Below are 21,176 nucleotides of genomic sequence, written 5' to 3'. Positions count from 1 at the left end.
ACTGATAAAGTCATGTCCTAATTTTATTTGCTACACAACTTTCTTAGCAGAACACAAAATAATGGCATGTCTTACAACTGATGGCATATTGGCCTGAATGAAATACAGTATCATTACAGTACAGAACCACAGATTTAAGAGCCTATGAAACACACAGGGAGTACATACAAATCAAACTGGGGACTTGTCAGAAAATGCAGAGATAGCAGCAGTGGAGCTAAATTGTGAAGAGTAAGCAAACTGGTCCACAGGAAAAGGAGGTTCATACAGCATGAGAAAAGCAGGAAAGTGTGGCGGCCTCACACAGCAAGTCATGTTGAAGAGACCACAAACCATTCTTTATGGCTGGAGTTAAAAGATGAACGTTAGCTACACGGGTTGAAGCCTCAAACCTGGCAAGGAGAGGTTTGGAGAGGCCAAAAAAAAAAAAAAAAAAAAAAAAAAAAAAAAAAAAAAAGCAGTGTGCTAAGCAGCAGAATTTGAATATTATCTTCCAAACCATTAGAAGTGATTCAAAGGCTTAAAGCAGGGGGAAAATTAGAAAGAACAAAATTCAGTGTTGGAAGGATGGATTGGGAAAAACCCAGGCTGGAAACAGGTGGAAAGCCTAGAAAGTTAGTTTTGATAACCGAGGTAAGAAGGGCTAAGCCCCAGAGGTAAAGCTACTGTAGCAGGAACACACAGAAGTACTGACATAAACACCAATAAAAATGTGTAAAGTTTCTCAGCAATTAAAAAGAACACACTACTGAAACATGCAACAGCGTGGAAGAATCTCAAATGCATTAATAAGTGAAAGAAACCAGACTCAAAAGGCTGTTTAAATCCATTTATACACCATTCTAGAAAAGGCAAAATAGGGATAGAAAACAGATCAGTGGTTACCCATGTCAGGGAGGCGGTGATTACAAAGAGGCACAAGGGAATTTTTTAAGCTGATGGAAATGTCCCATTATCTCAATTGTGATAGTGGTTATACAACCAAATGTGTTTGTCAAAATGGACTGATTTTACTATATGTGAATTGCACCTCAATAAAAGCAAAAAAACAAAAAACAACTTAACTTAAAAAAAACACCAAAGGGGTACCTGGGTGTCTCAGTCGGTTAGGCACCCACCTTTGGCTCAGGTCATGATCTCAGGGTTCTGGGATCAAGCCCTGTCTCTGGCTCCCTGCTCGGTGGGGAGTCAGCTTGTCTCTCTCCCGCTGTCCCTCCCCCTATTCGTGCTCACTCTCTCTCTCAAATAAATAAATAAATAAAAATTTAATTTAATTTAATTTAATTTAAAAAAACAAAAAACACCAAAACTGTGACAAGGTGGAGCACAGCCACACTCATGCATTCATCATGGATTGCCTACGGCTGCTTTTCTACTGCAAGAGCAGAGCTGAGTTGTTTCAACGGGGTCCACTTGGTCCACAAAGACCAAAAAATTTACAGTCCAGTCCTTTAAAGAACGAGTTTATCAACCCGTTATAGAGTAATATCACCCATTTGTTTGGTTCTCCTTAAAAAAAGCCCTCAATTGCCCATAAAAGGAACAGGAAGACAGTAACAGAATGTGCATAAACACTCTGTTCAGGCTAACTAGAGGATAGAAATGAGTTGTTTTCTAAATACATCTTGAATTAAATCTCCAAAAGAAGAGAGTATATATCCAGTTCTAAATAACAGCCACAGATTGTTTTTAGAAATGTTCACAAAACCCTCCCATTATATTACCACATCTTCTGATTCAACCTATTGTTTAAATTATATGTTTGATGAATATTTTTTCTTATTAAAGTGATAAGAAACTGGCTTTTTATTGAAGTAATTAGCCAGCAGTCTAAAACTGCTTCTTTATGTAACTTCTCCATGAAACAAGGAGCTTTCCGGTGTATCTGAGGTTTGAAGTGTGCATTCAAATAATTAGACGTTAACACTTCACTTCTTTGAAGCTGCAAAATATGGATAACAAAGCCTGTGGCATTTTTACATAAAAATAAAGCAAAAGCACTATGCGAAAATCTTAAAAATGTGGTCCGGAAAGAAATTATACCAGCTGCCTAAAAATAATTTTGATATATATGAGTTGTATTCACTACTCATTTTTAAAATGAAGAAATGTAATAAAGTGTTAATATGCAGGGGCAATAATCACAATGGTGACTTTAAAGTTAGTTGAGCATAAACTTGAGCCACCTTTTCCAATAATGGTGATATATTACACGGAGTCATCTATACTCTGTTGTTTCCAATAAAGTATACTTGTGAAGCAACTTGTTGGAGTAAAGTTGTAGTTTGTGGCTTTACAATTTAATTTGTAAAATTCCCTGTGTGTGCAATTGCCACCTGCTTATTAGTACCCTGATGAAATTTACTGAGATAACTATTCCATACAATGTATAATATTTATAATTTTGTAATTATAAATAACAAAATGCACTATAACTTATCTATGAAATTAAGACAAACAACATTATAGTTACTGGAGCATGACTAGTTTAATTCTAATCATATTGTATACTCTTTTTTTTTCCTAAGGATTATACTGTCTCTTTTTTTATCTAAAGACTATAATGTTAGCATGACTCTGACATTATAGGCAAGAAATATTGAATCAGACTGAATAAAAAGTCCCTTCAGATTGGAAAGGAAATTTTATTCTTTTAATCTTTAAATGTTTATATGCACTAAATTTTATACTTTGAATTTTAAAGCATATTCTATACAGAGGAGGTAAGAGACAAAGCAACGCCATTAACAATGAGAATCTAAAGAAGACATGAGATAGGAGCCTTAGTAATCCTGGGACTTGAAAAGGATTGCTCAATCGGTAGGGGAAGGAAGGGATAAAGAAAGGGGGGGGTAATCAGAAGGGGGAATGAAACATGAGAGACTATGGACTATGAGAAACAAACTGAGGACCTCAGAGGGGAGGGGGGTGGGGGAATGGGATAGACCGGTGATGGGTAGTAAGGAGGGCACGTATTGCATGGTGCACTGGGTGTTATACACAACTAATGAATCATCGAACTTTACATCAGAAACCAGGGATGTACTGTATGGTGACTAATGTAATATAATAAAAAATCATTATAAAAAAAAAAAAAGAAAAGAAAAAAAAAGATGTGGTCCATATATACAATGGAATATTACTCAGCTATCACTCAAGTCAACCATTTTAAAGTTCTTATGTGATGATGACATACACTGTTCTTTAAAAATAAATTTTATAGGAGAAGAAATTGGAAGGAGCTGAGGTAAGTAAATTCTTCAATAGCCTTATGAAGATTAGTCTATGTGGGGCAAGAAAAAATACAAAGAAGACACGAAGGATGGCAGATGGTAGCAAAATAAGAAATCAAGAAACCAAGATGAGCTACACAGAATCATGTAGAAAGTCAGCCTCCAAGGTTGAGTATTAACCATTTAAGTGAATATAGCTATCTTAAAATCTTGATGAGAGAAAAGTACAAAGTCAAGGCAAAGACAAGAAGTGAGTAAATAAATCCAAGACACAGAGCAGTGAAAACAAAGGAGAGAGAATGAAAGGAGGATGCTTTCCACTGTATTTGGATAAACAGGAAGAAGTAGCGATTGTAGATTAGATGGAAGATGGAAAAAAGGATTTGGTTTGAGTTTAGCTATAGGAAGAAAAACTTAGCTAAAAATTAAAAATGACTCTAAGATTTCAATATGTTTTAGATAGTGATTATTTCACTAAAAGTCCCATGAACTTATTTGCTCTTAAAATTCTTACTGGAGTTGACTTGGCTTTTATCCAACTAGTACTTTTAACAAAAGAAAGATATCTCAGATCTGGTGCTGTTTACGATGGTGTGGAAAGAAATCTGGAAACATGCCCTTATCTGGTTGTGAAGGAAAAGAATAATAACTTGGATTTCTTCAATAATATGAAATCACTGGCTTCAACACTAAAAAAAGAATAACCAGTTAAAAGAATCTGACCTAACACTTGAGCCAAGTGATTTAAGATTTTTATAACCTATTATAAAATTTACTTTATGTACTGCCACAAATTTGTGTTAAGGCTCTGTTTTTCTTTTTCTTCATATGAAATCCAGTTCTAAAAATAGTCAAGTCTAAAAATAAAGCAAAACCCACAGATTAAGTGTAGCTTTATACATGTACAAATAACAGGGAAATCTCCACATCTTCTAGGAAAACAGATGTTGGGTTACTTATTCCTACTAAATTCTCTGAGTCGGCTCACACTTCCAGAAATTTTCAATTAATATGGGCTATATTAATCCATCTTTAATTCTATTAAATTTGTTCCTCTATCCCATAAAGATCAATGAGCTCTACTAATAAATATGAAAGTGTGAACAAAAAGTCTTATATTTGATCTCAGGAACTTGGTTTCTATCATGAAAGCCAACTGATTATTAACAGTTACAAAACTGCAAATGACAATAAGTGCCTAACTTATGCTTTGATCCAGTTCATGGAAAGAAGCTATACGGAAAGAGGTGGAAACAAACCTCACCTACATTTTTATATTTCTCTAATTTTTTCTGAAGTCTATGCTTCAGAAACCACTTTTCTTCTACATATTTCTGTAAAGACTAATGAACAGAAAAGCAAAATTGGAAAAGGGGTTTCCAGAATATGTGATTAATTTGCATAATTATCTCTGTGCCAGTTTTCCCAATCCTTAATGGTAGCATTTTCCTACCTTTGTTTATTCATCAATCAACAAACTGAACAAGAAAGTATAAAACATTAAAATAGTATTTTTATTAGCTTGCTGCCACTCTCCAAAAATATGTAAGAAATCTGTTCTTGGCCTCTTAAATTAATTTTCTTTCACATATAAAGAAAACATTTTCAATGGCGGGATGCTTTGGGTAATTTTCCAGTGGAGTTGAGATCTGAATTGATGGATACATACATACTCTCTTGCTTGGTTCTTCTTTTAATGAATAACAGAATGAGGTGACCATAATTTTCACAGCTCAAGCATATAATCTTAGGATAACTTACCATTACCAAATCAACATAAACTGAAACCTAATAGAGAAATAGTATTATCTGGAAAATTTTATAAGGCTAAATTATTTTCAGCTTTCATTAGAATGGGAGTTTGTTTTTGTTTTTTTTTTTTAAGATTTTATTTATTTATTTGACAGAGATAGAGACAGCCAGGGAGAGAGGGAACACAAGCAGGGGGAGTGGGAGAGGAAGAAGCAGGCTCATAGCGGAGGAGCCTTATGTGGGGCTCGATCCCGTAACACCGGGATCACGCCCTGAGCCGAAGGCAGACGCTTAACCGCTGTGCCACCCAGGCGCCCCTAGAATAGGAGTTTTTATTTAATGTGAAGAAAATAATCATGTGTCTAATTTTAGAAATAATATTACCAATAAATTAGGTTGGAGTCATAGAGAGAAGAAATATTATCCTCAAAAGGTCTTCTCCATATGATTTCAAAGCAATGGCACCTGGGAAATAAATTATGCTTATATTTATCCTTGACCTGTAAGTGGAATATAAAATATTAGAGTAAAATTTAACTTACTTGACAAATATATTAATGATTTGGGCTCCCCAATTATTTAGTAGAAAAGTATTTGCATTGGAAATTAGAAAGGTGATAGTTACCAGGTTGGTGAGATGATAAAATGCCATCCTCAGATCACTTCTAACATCAGCTATGTAAGAGCAGAGACAGATAAACTAGCATACTGAACTAACCATCTGCCTTCTGATCTCTGCAAAGACATCAAGAGGAGTGATTTCGTAAGACAGCTGGGTATTCTTCATGGCATCTCGCATATATTAAAGTTTAAGATAAACTCCCTCTCCCAATTTCCTTAATTCTCTTTAAAAAGCCAGTAGGTCTACAATCAATTTATAAAAACTCATTTCAAAATATATTTTCGGTGGTTCCAAGACTTGCCACCTCCTGTACAATGTAGAAATTTATTTTCTTTTCTCTACATGTTTATATCTAAAGACCAAGGATATCACTACTATTTTAATCTCGTCACCTCATTTTCTTCATGATTTCATAAACTTGGATCATATGCTTCTTCACAGATTTCATTTAAACTGGCCAATTCAACCAATAGGCACAAAGTAACCTAAAGCGGCACTGAAAGGAATCTTCTCAACACTTTGAAGTATGAGCTGCCAACATTTTCTATAACCCAAAGTAACAATAAGTAACTGGATTAAATGTCATCTTTCAAAAATAAAAACATTCTTAAAGTATACTTAGTGTCAGTAACAATAAGAAAGTTTAAAGAATAAACTAAAAATGCAAAATACAACCTAAAATATAAGTAAATAGTATCACATCCACTTCAAAAATTGTTCAAAGAATAAAAACAGAGACTCTGCTATAAGTAAAAAGATATCATAACCACCCAAAGACTAACATATAGAATCAATAAATTAGCAGGATAAAAATGTTTTAGGAGGTATCATTACAAATACATTAGAGAAAATTTTACTCTGTAAAAATACCAGCCATAAGTTTGCTTTTTTATCATACTACATACAACATGTACATACACAAAAATAATCTATTCAAAAATACGTAGGAATAAATTTAACCAAGAAGATAAGAGTCATAGATTGAAAATTATAAAACACTGCTGAAAGAAATTAAAGAAGAAAATATCTGAGAAGACATTCATGTTCACAGACTGAAAGGCTTAATATTAAGACGACAATATTATCCAAAGTGATCTATAGATTCAGTGCAACCTCTATCAAAATCTCAACAGCATTTTTTTTTTTTCATAAATAGAAAAACTTATCCCAAGATTCAAATGGAAACTCAAGGGACCCTGGATATCCAAAACAATCCTGGAAAAGAAAACAAAGTTGGAGGTCTCACACTTCCTGACTTTAAAACTTACCACAAAGCTATAGAAATCAAAGTATTGGCATAAGGACAGACAGATAGACCAAGGGAACAGAAGGGAGAGCCCAGAAATAAACTCTCGCATATATGGTCAACTGATTATTGACAAGGATGCCAAGACTATCCCATGAGGAAAAGACTGTCTTTGATTTGTTGTATGTAACCCCAAAACATAGGCAACAATAACAAAAAGAAAAATTAGACTTGGTCAAAATTAAAAACCTTTGGGGGCGCCTGGGTGGCACAGAAGTTAAGCATCTGCCTTCGGCTCAGGGCGGGATCCCGGCGTTATGGTATCGAGCCCCACATCAGGCTCCTCCACTATGAGCCTGCTTCTTCCTCTCCCACTCCCCCTGCTTGTGTTCCCTCTCTCACTGGCTGTCTCTATCTCTGTCGAATAAATAAATAAAATCTTTAAAAAAAAAAAATTAAAAACCTTTGTGCATTAATTGATAGCATAGAGTGAAAAGACACCTATAGAATGTGAGAAAATATTTGCAAATCATGACTGAAAATGGGTTATTATCCAGAAAATATAAAGAACTCCTACAATTCAGCAACAAAAAGACAACCCAATTGAAACATAGGCAAGGAACATGAATAGGCATTTCTCCAAATAAGACATACAAATGGCCAATAAGCACATGAAAAGATGCCCAATCTCATTAGGCATTAAGGAAATGCAAATCAAAACAAGGAGTTACCACTTCACACACTGCTGGTGGGAATGTAAGCTGCTACGGAAAACAGTTTAACAGTTCCTCAAAAAGTTAAACATAGAATTACAATATGGTTCAGCAATGTCACTTCTAGGTATATACCTAAAAGAACTAAAAGTAGGGCCTCAAATAGGTACTTACACACCAGTGTTTATAGTAGCATTATTCACAATAATCAAAAGGTGGAAACAACCAGAGTGTTCATCAACATCTGAACAGATCAACAAAAAGTAGTATACCCATACAACAGAATATTAAGTCACAGAACAAAATGAAATTCTGATATATGCTTTAACATGAACGAACTCTGAAAACATCACACTAAGTAAAATAGAAATAAAATGACAAAAAGTGTATGATTCCATGTAAAAGAGGTACCTAGAATAGGCAAATTTCATAGGGACTGAAAGTAATACAGAAGTTACCAGAATCCGGGGTTGGGGGGATGGGAAGTTACTGTTTAATTGAATAAAGAGTTTCTACTTGGAATAAAAATGTTCTGGAAGTAAGTCAGACAAAGAAACACAAATACCATATGATTTCACTTACATGTGGAATCTAAAAAACACAATGAACAAACAAACAAAAAGCAGAAACAGACCTGTAAATACAGAGAACAAACTGGTGGTTGCCAGAGGGGAGGGGGTTGGGAGGGATGACAAAATGGGTGAAAGGGAGATGGAGATACAGGAAAGAAAAACAAGTTCTGAAAATAGATAGTGGTGATGGTTACACAACACCTAATTCCAGTGAAATGTATACTTAAAAATGATTAAAGTGGTAAATTTTATGTATATATTTCTACAATAAAGAAATAGTCTATTCAATGAATACCTAATTATCTCCCATTGCTGCTGAAACCCATTTTGTTTAGACTTCCAAATTACTACTAAATGGGTTCTGTGTATGTGTGCACATGCAGGTAAATTCAATCTCTCTTGAAAAGCAGACCCTGGTATGTTCTGTACATGAGATTTCCTAGAATGCACTTTCAAAAGTTCCAAATAATTATCATTGCACTCCAATTTGATTGTTGTTATTTATGTACATCAAAATTAACAGGTCATAACTCATGGAAGAATATTCATAAGTTCTACTGATGGTCCAAATATATATGTTTACAGTCCAAGTGCTAAAAACGAATGTCATACCTGGTAGAGCATTATGGGTTCTATGTTGTATCCTAAGTTATCTGCAAAGTTCTTAGCAATGACTGTTTTTCCACAACCCTACAAATGGAAACACAATCATTCAAGAGATAAGTCAAAACAACCAAAAGCAAGGAAACAGAAATCTGCAGTGAAACTATTCTTACTTTTCCTCCAATTAAACATATGTCTTTAACCATGTGAGACTGCATCATCTCAGCCAGTAGTTGTTTATGGCTTAAAGTTTGTATAAAATGGTCTGATGCACAAGGTTGATTTATTGGCCTGGTCCCAGCTGGCACCTATAATTAAAGAGAAGTAAATATAATATGCATGTTTTTCTCAAAACATTACTAAAAGGAAGCACATAACTGCCATTTAGAAGTCCCTAATAATTGCTTGCTCAACTCAATTCTATACTGCTTTTGATATTTCAATAGAGCAACAACTATTTTCTCATTCACAGATCTGATCATTACCATCAGCCCTCCAAATCAATCATCCCTCTAAAATTAAAGCCCGGTGCTGAGAGACATTTTCATAAGAATCAGGTCATTTTCAGGCTATTTATAACTTATAATAACAATGTCACTACTTGAGAATGAAGGTTTTTGTCCAAATTCCAGTGCTAAGTACAGAATTTAGAGTCAGTCTACTGGGACTCTCCAAAGTCACCAACGACCTCCTGATTTCTAAAATCCATGTCTACAAATCCTTTTCCACTCTTAGTTTACCACTCAGAAGCATCTGTTCATAAAATCTCTCTTCCCATCCATCACACCTACTTCTTTTATTTCCTCTCTCCTTTTTATTAGTCTCCTGGGGATCCTACTAGGAGATTTCCATGTTCTGCTGAGGACTCAGGACTTGATCGTACTGTACACAACATAAACCCTAGAGGATTATAAGTTTGGAAAGGACAAGATCAGATTTGAGTTTAGGAAAGATCATCCTGGTGGTAACATAGAAGGCTGACTGGAAGGGACTAGAGGCAATGAGGTCAGAAAGCCATTACCAAAGAGAAGCAAATAATGAAAGCTTGCTCACACATCATGCCTCTGGACACTCATGCCACTGTTTAAACTGCCCGAAGTGTCCTATCACCTTTCCACTCCTAAGCCACTAGAAAATTCCTATGTCATCCCACAAGACTTAGGTCACTCTAAACCCCCACAGCCATTCCAATGCAGTCCTTACTCATCTGTCTCCATTTAGACCATCAGCCTAGTGAGGTCATTCATCTGAAGGAGACAGAAGAGTGTAATGAAAAGTGATCCTGTCCAGAAGTCTCATCTGTGACATTTCTTAGCTGGTGACCATGAGTGAATTGATTACCCTCTTTACATCTCAGCTTTCTAATCTATAAAATGAACCTAATAAAACTTGCCTCCAGGGTTATTGGGGGATTTAGTGGCATAATATATGCAAAGAGACAAATATAGTGACTAATACAGAGTGGGCACTAATAATTCTTAGTACAGAGCCTGGCTTATAGTAGACATAATCAATGTTCAGTTCGATGAATGAATAATACAGCAACATTAATAATATCACAATAAAGCACATAAAAAGTTTATAATTAAAGTATGCTCTGGCACATAAGAAGGCAAGCATTTTCTTTCCTAATTCACTTACAATTCATTTAAGTCCGTGTTTTTCAAGCTGTGTTTTCTAGGGACAGTTTCTTACCTCTTAGGGTTCTCAGGGCCCTCAAAGCGTTACAAGAAAGGGAGGCAGAGCAAGCAGATGGAGCTCTGTGACCAAATATCCTTCCCTTCTTCTAAACACTGTGCAACTAGAATAGCTCCTTTTTTAAATACTGCATATAGCTAAGAACAATTTTATTTGAAAAGAGTGTTCCTTAGCTGCTAAAATATGTTTGAAAACACTATTTCTTACCAAGGACTCAGAATACACAATGCTTTATTCAGTACTTGATTTGATTTTCCCAGAGGTCAACTTTGGTTTTTGATGAAAGGCTATCCCTATGTTTCTCCTGAACTTTTCTAGTTTACAAACACACATGACTGTGGAGACACAGATAAATACAGATACATAGATGTGACACTACAGAACCAAAGATTTATAAGGAGATCATAAACCCAATTTAGGTCATAAAAATGGGCAGAACAAAGCACATCTCAGAAAGTACAAAGCTTGATCCATTACCTGAATGGTCACCTCTTTTTCTGCTATCCGGACAGTCACATTAGCTTGGGGGGCAGGGCTCTCCGCCAGCCTCTCCACTCTCACCACCTCCTTAGGAAGCATAGGGCTTTCTGAATCTTGGAGTTCAAAACGCTACAAAATTACAAGAAAACCATGTAATTTACTTTTTATTTTAGTATTAGTGTTGGATATCCGGAAGATTCCATCTTAATTAGAACTGAAACTCACTCTATATTATAAAAGTAGAGATAAAAAATTAATGAGAATTTTTTCCTGTTTTTACAAATGCCATTCTCCTTAAGCCAATTACGAAAGGTGATATGCAAATAGTTCCTAAAATTCACTAAAGACAGGAAATGAAGTCATTGAATTCCTGAACTGGTAACAGTTTGCAGCCTATACTTCTTGTTAATCAAGGGTTCCAGTTTCCTGGAAAGGAAGATGAGACTCTTGACAACATGTTAAAGTAAAATAAAACTTATTTTGGTTGATTTCTTAAATCAACTGACGTTTATATTGCCTGAAATTCATGAAACCAGAACTTCCTGGACACCATTCTGCTGTTTGCTTGTGTGGTTAGCCTAACTGATCACAATAAATTATAACACTCCTCCACAGTATCTGGCACAGTGCTTTCTATGGTATATGTTCTCAGTATTTGTCAAACTGGATGGAAAGAACCAAGACCATTGATTCTTTCTCTCCATGTGGACCAATTATCAATGCTCTAACACTTGGTTACAGCCCTTTATATATACCAGCTGGTTATATAAAGAATATATAAAGAATGCACACAAAGAACACAAACAAGTATATGGAAAATGAGAATACTAATTGAAAATTAATTAAATCCTATGCCCTAGAACAGCAGCATGTTCAATATGAAAAGCTTAACTCATTTTTAGTATTAAAGAGGCAGAAATTATCCCCCCCAAAATCCTACCTTAGTTTTAGAACATTATCACTATAGTGAAAGAACTGAACCTCAATGCAAGAACAGATCACTGCTTACTCGGCAGAATGACACAACTCCAGAAAACAGATTTTGGGGAAGAAAATTATCTTCAACCTCAATGTTCTAAGCCAAACAACCCAATTCAAGTCAGAAGTACTTAAGACAATCACTTACTCCTTTACCCAAACCTAAGAAAAATTGTCTATTTGTGCTACCATTAAAAAATGTAAGTCTTATATAGTATGCATTTTATACATGCAAATTCCCATAGTATCACATAATCTGGTAGGAGTTGCTTCCATGTTGTAGACAAATAACAATTATTGACACTTTAATTTCATAAAAAAAAAATGTTACTCTGTATTTTAAGGGACGTTCAATAGGAAAGGAGTAAGGCCTTGGTCAAGTAATTAAATTCATTAGAATTTAGAACCTAGAACCATTAAATTCTAAGAAAACAAATATATTTGCTAAAGGTATGTTTGTAACCCCACCTATAAGAACATCAGCCTAACTTGATATAGGACTGACTGCAGAGCACTTGTATTCCAGAAATGAACACTAATACCTTGAACCACTTGCTATAACTGGTTATGTTCTTATAAATAATTCAAGCTAAAATATTTCAGTAGAATCAAAATAGTAGGCTAGAATACCCTAAGATAGTAAAAGAACTCAAGCTGCAAGATAAATTACCATCTGCTGGCATAGGAAATTTAAAGGACTGGTAATCAAAAAGGTAACTGAGGAGTAAAATACATATATAATTCTCAATGACTACATGTTAGCAAGAAGTAGAAAATCAAATAAACCAAAGTTCATTTACTTTACCATTTTACATTAATGAGTAGCTCCTATTAATTCTGGAATGTCAATTAAACAAACAATACTAATGTATTTTTGATACACTTTCTTTGGGATTACATTATTTTAACTATGAAATATAATTTAATAAAAGGAAGTGTTAATTACATGTTGGTCTGCAAGGCCTCCATACTCACCCTCCTCCTGTCCCTCCAAAGTATTCATTTTCTTTATACCTTTTTCTAGGCTGTGGGGCACTAAGAAATTCTCCATACCCTATTTCCTGGCTACCAAAAAAGTATGTAGCCCTTGGTCTCTGCTAGGCTCCTTCCCAAAGCCAATCAGCAACTAATACAAACCAACACTATTCTCCCTGAGGTGTCATCTGAACCAATTCATTCCTGTGTCAGCAGGTCATCTAGCCACCTCCTCCAACCACAACAGAGCCTTCAGGCACATTTCCTCCATTCTTCCCTAGAATATAAACTCCACTGACAAATTTAAAATCTATGTATTTGGTTCACTCCAAACCTCAAGAACCTAGAATGGGGCACAGTCAGTGGTCAATAGCTGTTTGTAATATGAACAAACAAATGAAATTCTTTCCCTTTAATCCTCGAAACACCTACATTTTCAACAATCCTCACTTCCCCCACCATCTCAGTAGAAAGGACTTCTGCTTTAATTATGAGCGAATGGAAAGCCACTGGAAGTCTGCTTTCTCCATCTCAGTTAATGGTAACTCCATCATTTCAGATGCTGGGTAGAAAAATATGTTCTGGGGCGCCTGGGTGGCACAGCGGTTAAGCGTCTGCCTTCGGCTCAGGGCGTGATCCCGGCGACTTGGGATGGAGCCCCACATCAGGCTCTTTCGCTATGAGCCTGCTTCTTCCTCTCCCACTCCCCCTGCTTGTGTTCCCTCTCTCGCTGGCTGTCTCTATCTCTGTTGAATAAATAAATAAAATCTTTAAAAAAAAAAAAAAAGAAAAAAGAAAAATATGTTCTTCCATCATTTCAAACCAAGGCACAATGGTGCTCTGGAAATGTCCTTTCCTGCCTCTCCCAGATCATATTTCCATAAATATTTTCCATGCATTCTACAGATTACATCCCTTCTTCCTATGAAGATGTTTGTCTTCCCATTTCAAGAAACAATCATTTCTTGATTCTATGCAATCCTTGAGCGACCCACCATCTTTTTGCTTCTCACCATCAAACTTATTTTACAAGTAGAATATAATCACTGTTTCCACTTCCTCATCTCTGATTTACTATTCAGCCCACTGATTTTTTTGGCTGGTGTTCCCACCACTCCACTAGCATTGTTCCTGTTAAGTTCACCAGTAATACCCTATTTGCCAAAATAACTGACTAAATAAATAAATAAGTTTTCCTCCTATTTTACTGCTCCTTCATCTCAGTCTTTCGGCAGGTTCTTCTTCACTTACCTGACCAGTGCACATCAGAGTACTTCAGGAGTGGACTTTTTATAGATTTTCTATGTTCACTTTTTAAATAATCTCATCCAGTTTCAGACTACAACCCATCTGTATGCTCTGACTACTCTTTCTCTGCCTTATTTGAAGGTTCTTGGCACACTGTCCAGTCCTTAAATGTTGGCTCTTCCAGCGTTTAGTCTTAGGCAGTATTTCTTCTTACTATATATGCTCTTCTTTGGTTCTTTCATCCATGTGATCAATTCAACTAATACCCATTATTACTGATTCCCAAGTATTTATCTTTAATATCAAAATAGCTCCAGATCCATACCCATGTTTTCAAGCCTACCAGACAGACCCACTTGATCCTACCTAAGAAGGAACGAGAGCCAAGACACGGTACTAGAAGACCAATGTACTTGTTACTACACTGTGACAAAAGTATACCATTCTCAAAGTATAGCAGATTCAGAGAGAGAGTGTTTTAAGATATCCTTAACTAAAAGCTAGGAGTGATTTTATGACTACAGAAACATGTTTTTAGAGTATCAACATCATTCGATGAGTACCATATGAAGAATGAAAGACATTTTCACCATTTTTATAGCTTGTTTAGGAAAAAAAAAAAAAGGTGTTCCGAATTTTAGCTGACTGCATTTTCAATGAGTAATAATTTTTCCTTAAAAGTTGTCTAAGTACGCTAAAATCCAAATGGATATCTAATTCATATTCAACTATCCATTGATTCCTATGACAATGTAGGTCGGAAAATGATTATCAAGGAAAAGTTATTAAATGTATATATGTGCATTCTTGGTTTGCTATTATAATAGATATTTCTAATTCTTAATTCAATATTTTTTCCAATTCAACAAAATTGCCTTTCACCTCTCTTAACTAAAAATTATTTGGGGATATATAAAATTTTGTTCATCTGTGAACATTAGCTTGAGAAAATAGAGAAACTTAGAACAACAAATGGGCCACATGGACTGTCCCAGGTCAGATCACATTATACCAATCACTAGACTGCTATCATTTTTAAGGAGAGTGATTTAACACTCTGATTTGATTGTATGTATCTGTGTGTAATTATCTTACAAAAAGAAAGTTCTTCTTTAGGTTCACACAAATGAATTTAAGCTCTCCACCCACCCTTATCTATCTACTGAGGAGTTGGAAAAAGAAGTACTGTTCCTTAATTAGCTATATACACTATTAAGGCAAGAAAAGATAACCACTTTTTCTAATCTTATCTAAGTAATATCATTCCCTTTTTATTTTTTTAGACTCTAAAATGAAAATTAAATTATTTTATTTGTAATATAGACCTTCAGTCATTTTTCTCTGTTCCCCTTAATTATAAAGGTCAAAAAAAGGGCCAAACAAAATGAAGCAATACTAGCTATTTCTTTAAAAAACTCAACTCCTTAAAGGTATACTATAACTTTAACTCATTTGTATGACTAGCTGGTGTTTTTTTTTAATTTCAGGAGAGTTAACATACAGTGTTATATTTGTTTCAGGTGTACAATATAGTGATTCAACACTTCTATACAATACTCAGTGCTCATGATGATAAGTGTACCTTTATTCCCCTTCACCTATTCCACCCATCCCCCTCTGGTAATCATCAGTTTGTGCTCTATAGTTAAGAGTCAGTTTTTTGGTTACTAGTCTTTTTTTTTTTACTTTGTTCATTTGTTTTTTTTTTCTTAAATTCCACATATAAGTAAAATCATATGGTATTTGTCTTTCTCTGGCTGACTTATCTTATTGTTATATTATAATCTCTAGCTTCATCCATGGCAAGATTTCATTCTCTTTTACAGACAAGTAATAAATATTCCATTGTTAATATAAATGCACCAGTTTGTATTCCCACCAACACTACAAGTGTTCCTTTTTCTCCACATCCTCGCCAACACTTGTTGTTCCTTATGTGCTTGATTTTAGCCATGTTCCCAGGTCTGAGGTGACATCTCACTGTGGTTTTGATTTGCATTTCTCCAATGATGAATGACACTGCACATCTTTTCAGATGTCTGTTGGCCATCTGTATGTCTTCTTTGCAGAAATGTCTGTTCATGTCTTCTGCTCATTTTTTAATTGGATTGTTTGTTTTTTTTGGTGTTGAGTTGTATAAATTGTTTATATATCTTGGATACTAACCCTTTACTGAATATGTCATTTGCAAATATCTTATCCCATTAAGTAGTTTGTTTTTTGGTTTTCTTGACTGCTTCCTTTGCTTTGCAGAAGCTTTTTATTTTGACGTGGTCCCAATAGTTTATTTTTGCTTTTGTTTCCCTTGCCTCAGGAGACATATCTAGAAAAATGTTATGGCTGATGTCGGAGAAATTACTGCCTGTGATCTCTTCTAAGATTTTTATGGTTTCAGCTCTCACATTTAGGTCCTTAATCCATTTTTAGTTTATTTTTATATATGATGTAAGAAAGTGATCTGGTTTCATTCTTTTGCATGTAGCTGTCCAGTTTTCCTAACACCATTTGTTGAAGAGACTGTCTCTCCCATTGCCTATTGCCTCCTTTGTCGAAGATTAATTGACCATATAATTGTGGGTTTATTTCTGGGCTATTTTATTCTATTGATCTATGTGTCTACTTCTGTGTCAGTACCATACTGCTTTGATTACTATGGCTTTGTAGTATATCTTGAAATCTGGGATTGTGATCCCAGTTTTGTTCTTCTTTTTCAAGATTGCTTTGGCTCTTTGGGGTCTTTTGTGATTCCATACAAAATTCAGGATTATTTGTTCTAAATCTGTGAAAAATACTGTTGGTATTTTGATAGGAACTGCATTAAATTTATAGATTACTTTGAGTAGTATGAACATTTTAACAATATTTGTTCTCCTAATCCATGAACATGGAATATGTTTTCCATTTGTTTGTGTTATCTTCAATTTCTTTCATTAATGTTTTATAGTTTTCAGAGTACAGGTTTTTTGTCTCCTTGGTTAAGTTTATTCCTAGGTATTTTATGATTTTGGGTGCAATTGTGAATGGGAGTTTCTTAATTTCTATTTCTGCTTCTTTATTCTTAGTGTAAAGATATGTAAAGGATTTCTATATATTGATTTTGTATCCTGTGAGTTTACTGGATTCATTCATCAGTTCTAGTAGTTTTTTGATGGAGTCTTTAGGGTTTTCTCTATATAATATCATGTCATCTGCAAATAGTGAAAGTTTTACTTCTTCCTGACCAATATGAATGCCTTTTACTTCTTTTTGTTGTCTGACTGCTGTAGCTAGGACTTCCAGTACTATGTTGAATAAAAGTTTCAAGAGTGGACATCCTTGTCGTGTTCGTGATCTTACGGGAAAAGGTCTCCATTTTTCACCAAGTATGATGTTAGCTATGGGTTTTTCATTTATGGACTTTATTACATTCAGGTATGTTCCCTCTACACCTACTCTGTTAAGGGTTTTTATCATGAACAGATTTGTACTTTGTGAAATGCTTTTTCTGTATCTATTGAAATGATCATATATTTTTTATCCTTTCTCTTATTGATGTGATATATCACGCTGATTGATTTGTGAATATTGAATCACCCTTGCATCCCAGGAATAAATCCCATTTGATTGCAGTGAATGCTTTTTTTTAATATATTGTTGGGGGCTCTCTGTGCCTCCTGGATCTGGATTTGTTTTCTTCCCAGATTCAAGAAGTTTTCAGCTATTATTTCTTCAAATAAATTTTCTGCCCCCTTTTCTCTCTCCTCTCTTTCTGGGATCCCTATGATGCAAATGTTATTATGCTTGGTGGTGTTAATGAGTTCTCTATTTTCATTCCCTATTATTTTTTTCTCTTTCCTGTTCAACTTGATTGCCTCCATTACTCTGTCCTCCAGGCCGCTGATCCGTTCTTCTGCTTCCTCTAATCTACTATTTATTTCACCTAATGTATTTTTAATTTCAGTTACTGAATTCTTCATCTCTGATTGGTTCTTCTTTTGTTTTCTATCTCCTTGTGAAAGGTCTCGCTGAATCCTCCACTCTTTTCTCAAGTCCAGTGAGTAGCTTTATGACTGTTAACTTTAAATTCTCTATCAAGCATATCACTTATTTTCATTTCATTTACCTCTTTTGCTGTGAATTTGTCCTGTTCTTTCATTTGGGAAATAGTCCTGTCTCCTCACTTTGTCTAACTCTTTTTATCTGTTTCCCCGTGCCAGGAAAGTCAGCTACATCTCCAGCTCTTAAAAGTAGTGGCCTTATGAAGAAGACATCCTGTAGTGCTCTGCCGTGCAAAGTCCCCTGTTCACCAGAACCTGGCACTTCAGGGGTGTCTTCTACATGTGTTGTGTGCACTCTACTGTTATGGCTGAGCCACTTTTGCCTTCAATCCAGTCATCTGCAATGGCTCTCCTTCCCTATTGTGGGCAGGGTTTGATCCCTGTGTTGTTAGTGAACCAGTCTGGGGCCACCTTGGGCCAGTCCGGGACAGGAGTCACTTTGTTGTGGTGCTCACACCTGTTGGAGCTGTTTGCACACTGCCAGGCTTGTGGCACTACTTTGGGTGTGCTCTGGCCAAGATGTATTGGAGGGGGTGGAGTCCACAGAATGCAGGGTAGGGTTAGCAAGTTAGGGAGGGTATGTTGGTGCCAAAGGTGTCCATGTATCTAGGCTGGGGGTGGGGGAAAGAAATGGTACCTGCCAGCATTTTTGTTCTTGGAGAGGTCTCACAAGCATCCCCACTTCTCCAGCACATGCTCTGAAGTTAGTAAACAAATCTCCTTCTCATATACGGCAGTGTGTTTTAAACTGCTGTTTCTATGCTGTATCTCTGTGGGGCTATGTGGTATGTTGTCTCTTTAAGGGTGGGGACTCAGATTCCTATCACCCTCCCAGAGCTGAGCCCACAGATTTTCCAAGTTCCAGGTGTTAAGCCCTGCTAATTGTAAGAACTCACAAAATCAGCCCCTTTGGTTTTCAAAGCCAAATGTTATGGAGAATCATCTTCCCTGTGCAGGTCTCCGGTGCCTGGGGTACTTGGTGTGAGGGCCTGTTCTCTTCCCCTCTCTGAGCCCAAGGCGTCCCTCCCTGCCACAGACTTTCCCCAGGTCCACTCAGCTGACCACATCTCCGCCCTTCCTACTCACTTTGAGGTGGCCTCTTCTCCACATTGAGCTGTGGAGAGTGTGTTCTGCCAGGCTTCAGGTTGTTTTCTGGGTTATTTACACTGATGTGGGTGTTATCCAATTGCATCCATGAGACAAAGTGAACTTAGGATCTTCCTACTCCACCATCTTCACTGGAAGTCTAATCTGTACGACTAGTTTTGAAATTAGAGACAGAAATACATCAAAGTGGCTTCTTTATAAAAATAAATACCTTTGTTCATAACTGACTCTTCTAGGCATTGAATATCCTCTCTTAGTTGTGTCACAAAAATGTTCACATTGTTTCATTTTATCAGACCTTCCCATGACATTTTCTTCATCCCTATTTACCCTTGTTCTGCAGGAACTGGACACTGTGCTGATGGGCATCAAGGGAGCAAATCTGGAATCACAGCCTTTTTTCTTAAACACTAGGTGCTCTATTTCAATGACCAATGCCAATTTAGTTCAGATGTTGATTAAATCAAAGATGAATTCTAGTTCTTTTTCCAGTGCCGAGAATAAAACTTAAAGTGAACTAAATAGTTATATTTTCACCTTGCTTCTTTATGCTTTTCATTTAGATTCTGTCCCCAACTATACTTCTCAGCTTCTATGAGGAAGAGCTTTTATTCGTTTTATTTTTTTATTACTATTATTATCATTAATGACACCACCAGTCAATGAAAATAATGTTTCTTTGGCTAGCTGATAATGTGGAGAAAAACCTGCTGAAGTACCTAGAACCTACTTCTGAGTTCTCACTGTTACTACCTACATAGAGAATACTTCTTTCTGTACTCCCATTGTAGACTTTGAGATAGGGGAGAAACAAATACCACTCCATTTGCCTAAGGTGGTAAAATCCTGGCCTCCAGGAAATGAAGGGCCTATACATATAGAAATAACTTAGTGTTCACATTCTACCTACTCCTTAGAAATCTGCTCCTTAAGCCAAATTGAAAAGGAAAAATAAAAACTGTCTTTCATTAAAAGGAATTAATTTGGGTAAGTCAATACATCTCTGCCAAGAGTCAACATGCTGAAATATATAGTTATAAGATATCATATATTGTGACTGGCCCTTTAGAAAACACTACTGTTAAACTATATAATGAGGAAATTAGGCCATGCATACTTTGAAAGAAAATCAGGCCCCATATATTATGAACCACTTAAGATAAAAATAAGAACTTCATTAGTTTAAATGACAGGTCTATAGCAATTTCCATAGTTTTATATAAAGTACTTACTTTTCAAGTTAATAATTTAAGTTATAGGCAGATAAATTTTACCTTAGTGCTATATTAGTTATATTTGTTTTTAATTTTATCTTGAAACACGTTATAGTGGATAGTCACTTTTTAAAATGTTTTATGTTGAAATAATTTCAAACCTACAGGAAAGTTGCAGGACTCAGTTGTACGAAGAGCTTCTATTTTGCCTTCACTCAGATTTCTCAATGATTACCATTGTAGCACATTTATCCCCTCACCCCTACCCCCGGCAGCAACCCCATACCAGACCATTATCATTGGTCTTTTAGTGAACCACTGAAGAGCAAGCTGCAAATATGATGCCTCATCATCCCTAAACATTCTAGTTCATATTTCCTAAAACAAGAACTCTGGCCAATGTAATCACCACATAAGCTTCCAAATCAGGAAATCATTTTAATAGAACACTGCTATCTAATCCTCAGACCGTATTCAAGTTTAACTAACTGTGTAAACAATGTCACTTTTTCCTATCTGGTCCAGGATCCAACATAGGAGCACATGTTGCATTTAGCTATCATATCTCTTTAGTCCCTTTCAATCTGAAGTAGTTCTCAGGTTTTCCTCTTTTATGGACTAGACAATTCTAGAGAATACAGGCCTTTCATAAGTAAGATGGCCCTCAACCTAGGTCTATACCATACTTTTTCATGGCC

The 21,176-nt window shown here is 35.7% G+C and overlaps 1 protein-coding gene across 1 annotated transcript in view; it reads right to left on the bottom strand.

The window, feature by feature from the left end:
* VWA8 (von Willebrand factor A domain containing 8) overlaps positions 1-21,176 on the bottom strand; it is a 336,899-nt gene that overhangs the window by 250,461 nt on the left and 65,262 nt on the right. The window contains exons 10-12 of the mRNA XM_040623208.1: positions 10,917-11,048; positions 8,915-9,049; positions 8,751-8,828 (exon numbers count right to left, since the gene is read on the bottom strand). Coding sequence (XP_040479142.1) covers positions 8,751-8,828; positions 8,915-9,049; positions 10,917-11,048 — 345 coding nt within the window. The remainder of the gene's footprint in view (positions 1-8,750; positions 8,829-8,914; positions 9,050-10,916; positions 11,049-21,176) is intronic.

This window comes from Ursus maritimus, unplaced genomic scaffold, assembly GCF_017311325.1.
Source record: "Ursus maritimus isolate PB19 unplaced genomic scaffold, ASM1731132v1 scaffold_10, whole genome shotgun sequence".
NCBI lineage: Eukaryota > Metazoa > Chordata > Mammalia > Carnivora > Ursidae > Ursus > Ursus maritimus.
Note: the sequence above shows the minus strand (reverse complement) of the source record. Positions and strands in the feature narration are given on the sequence as shown.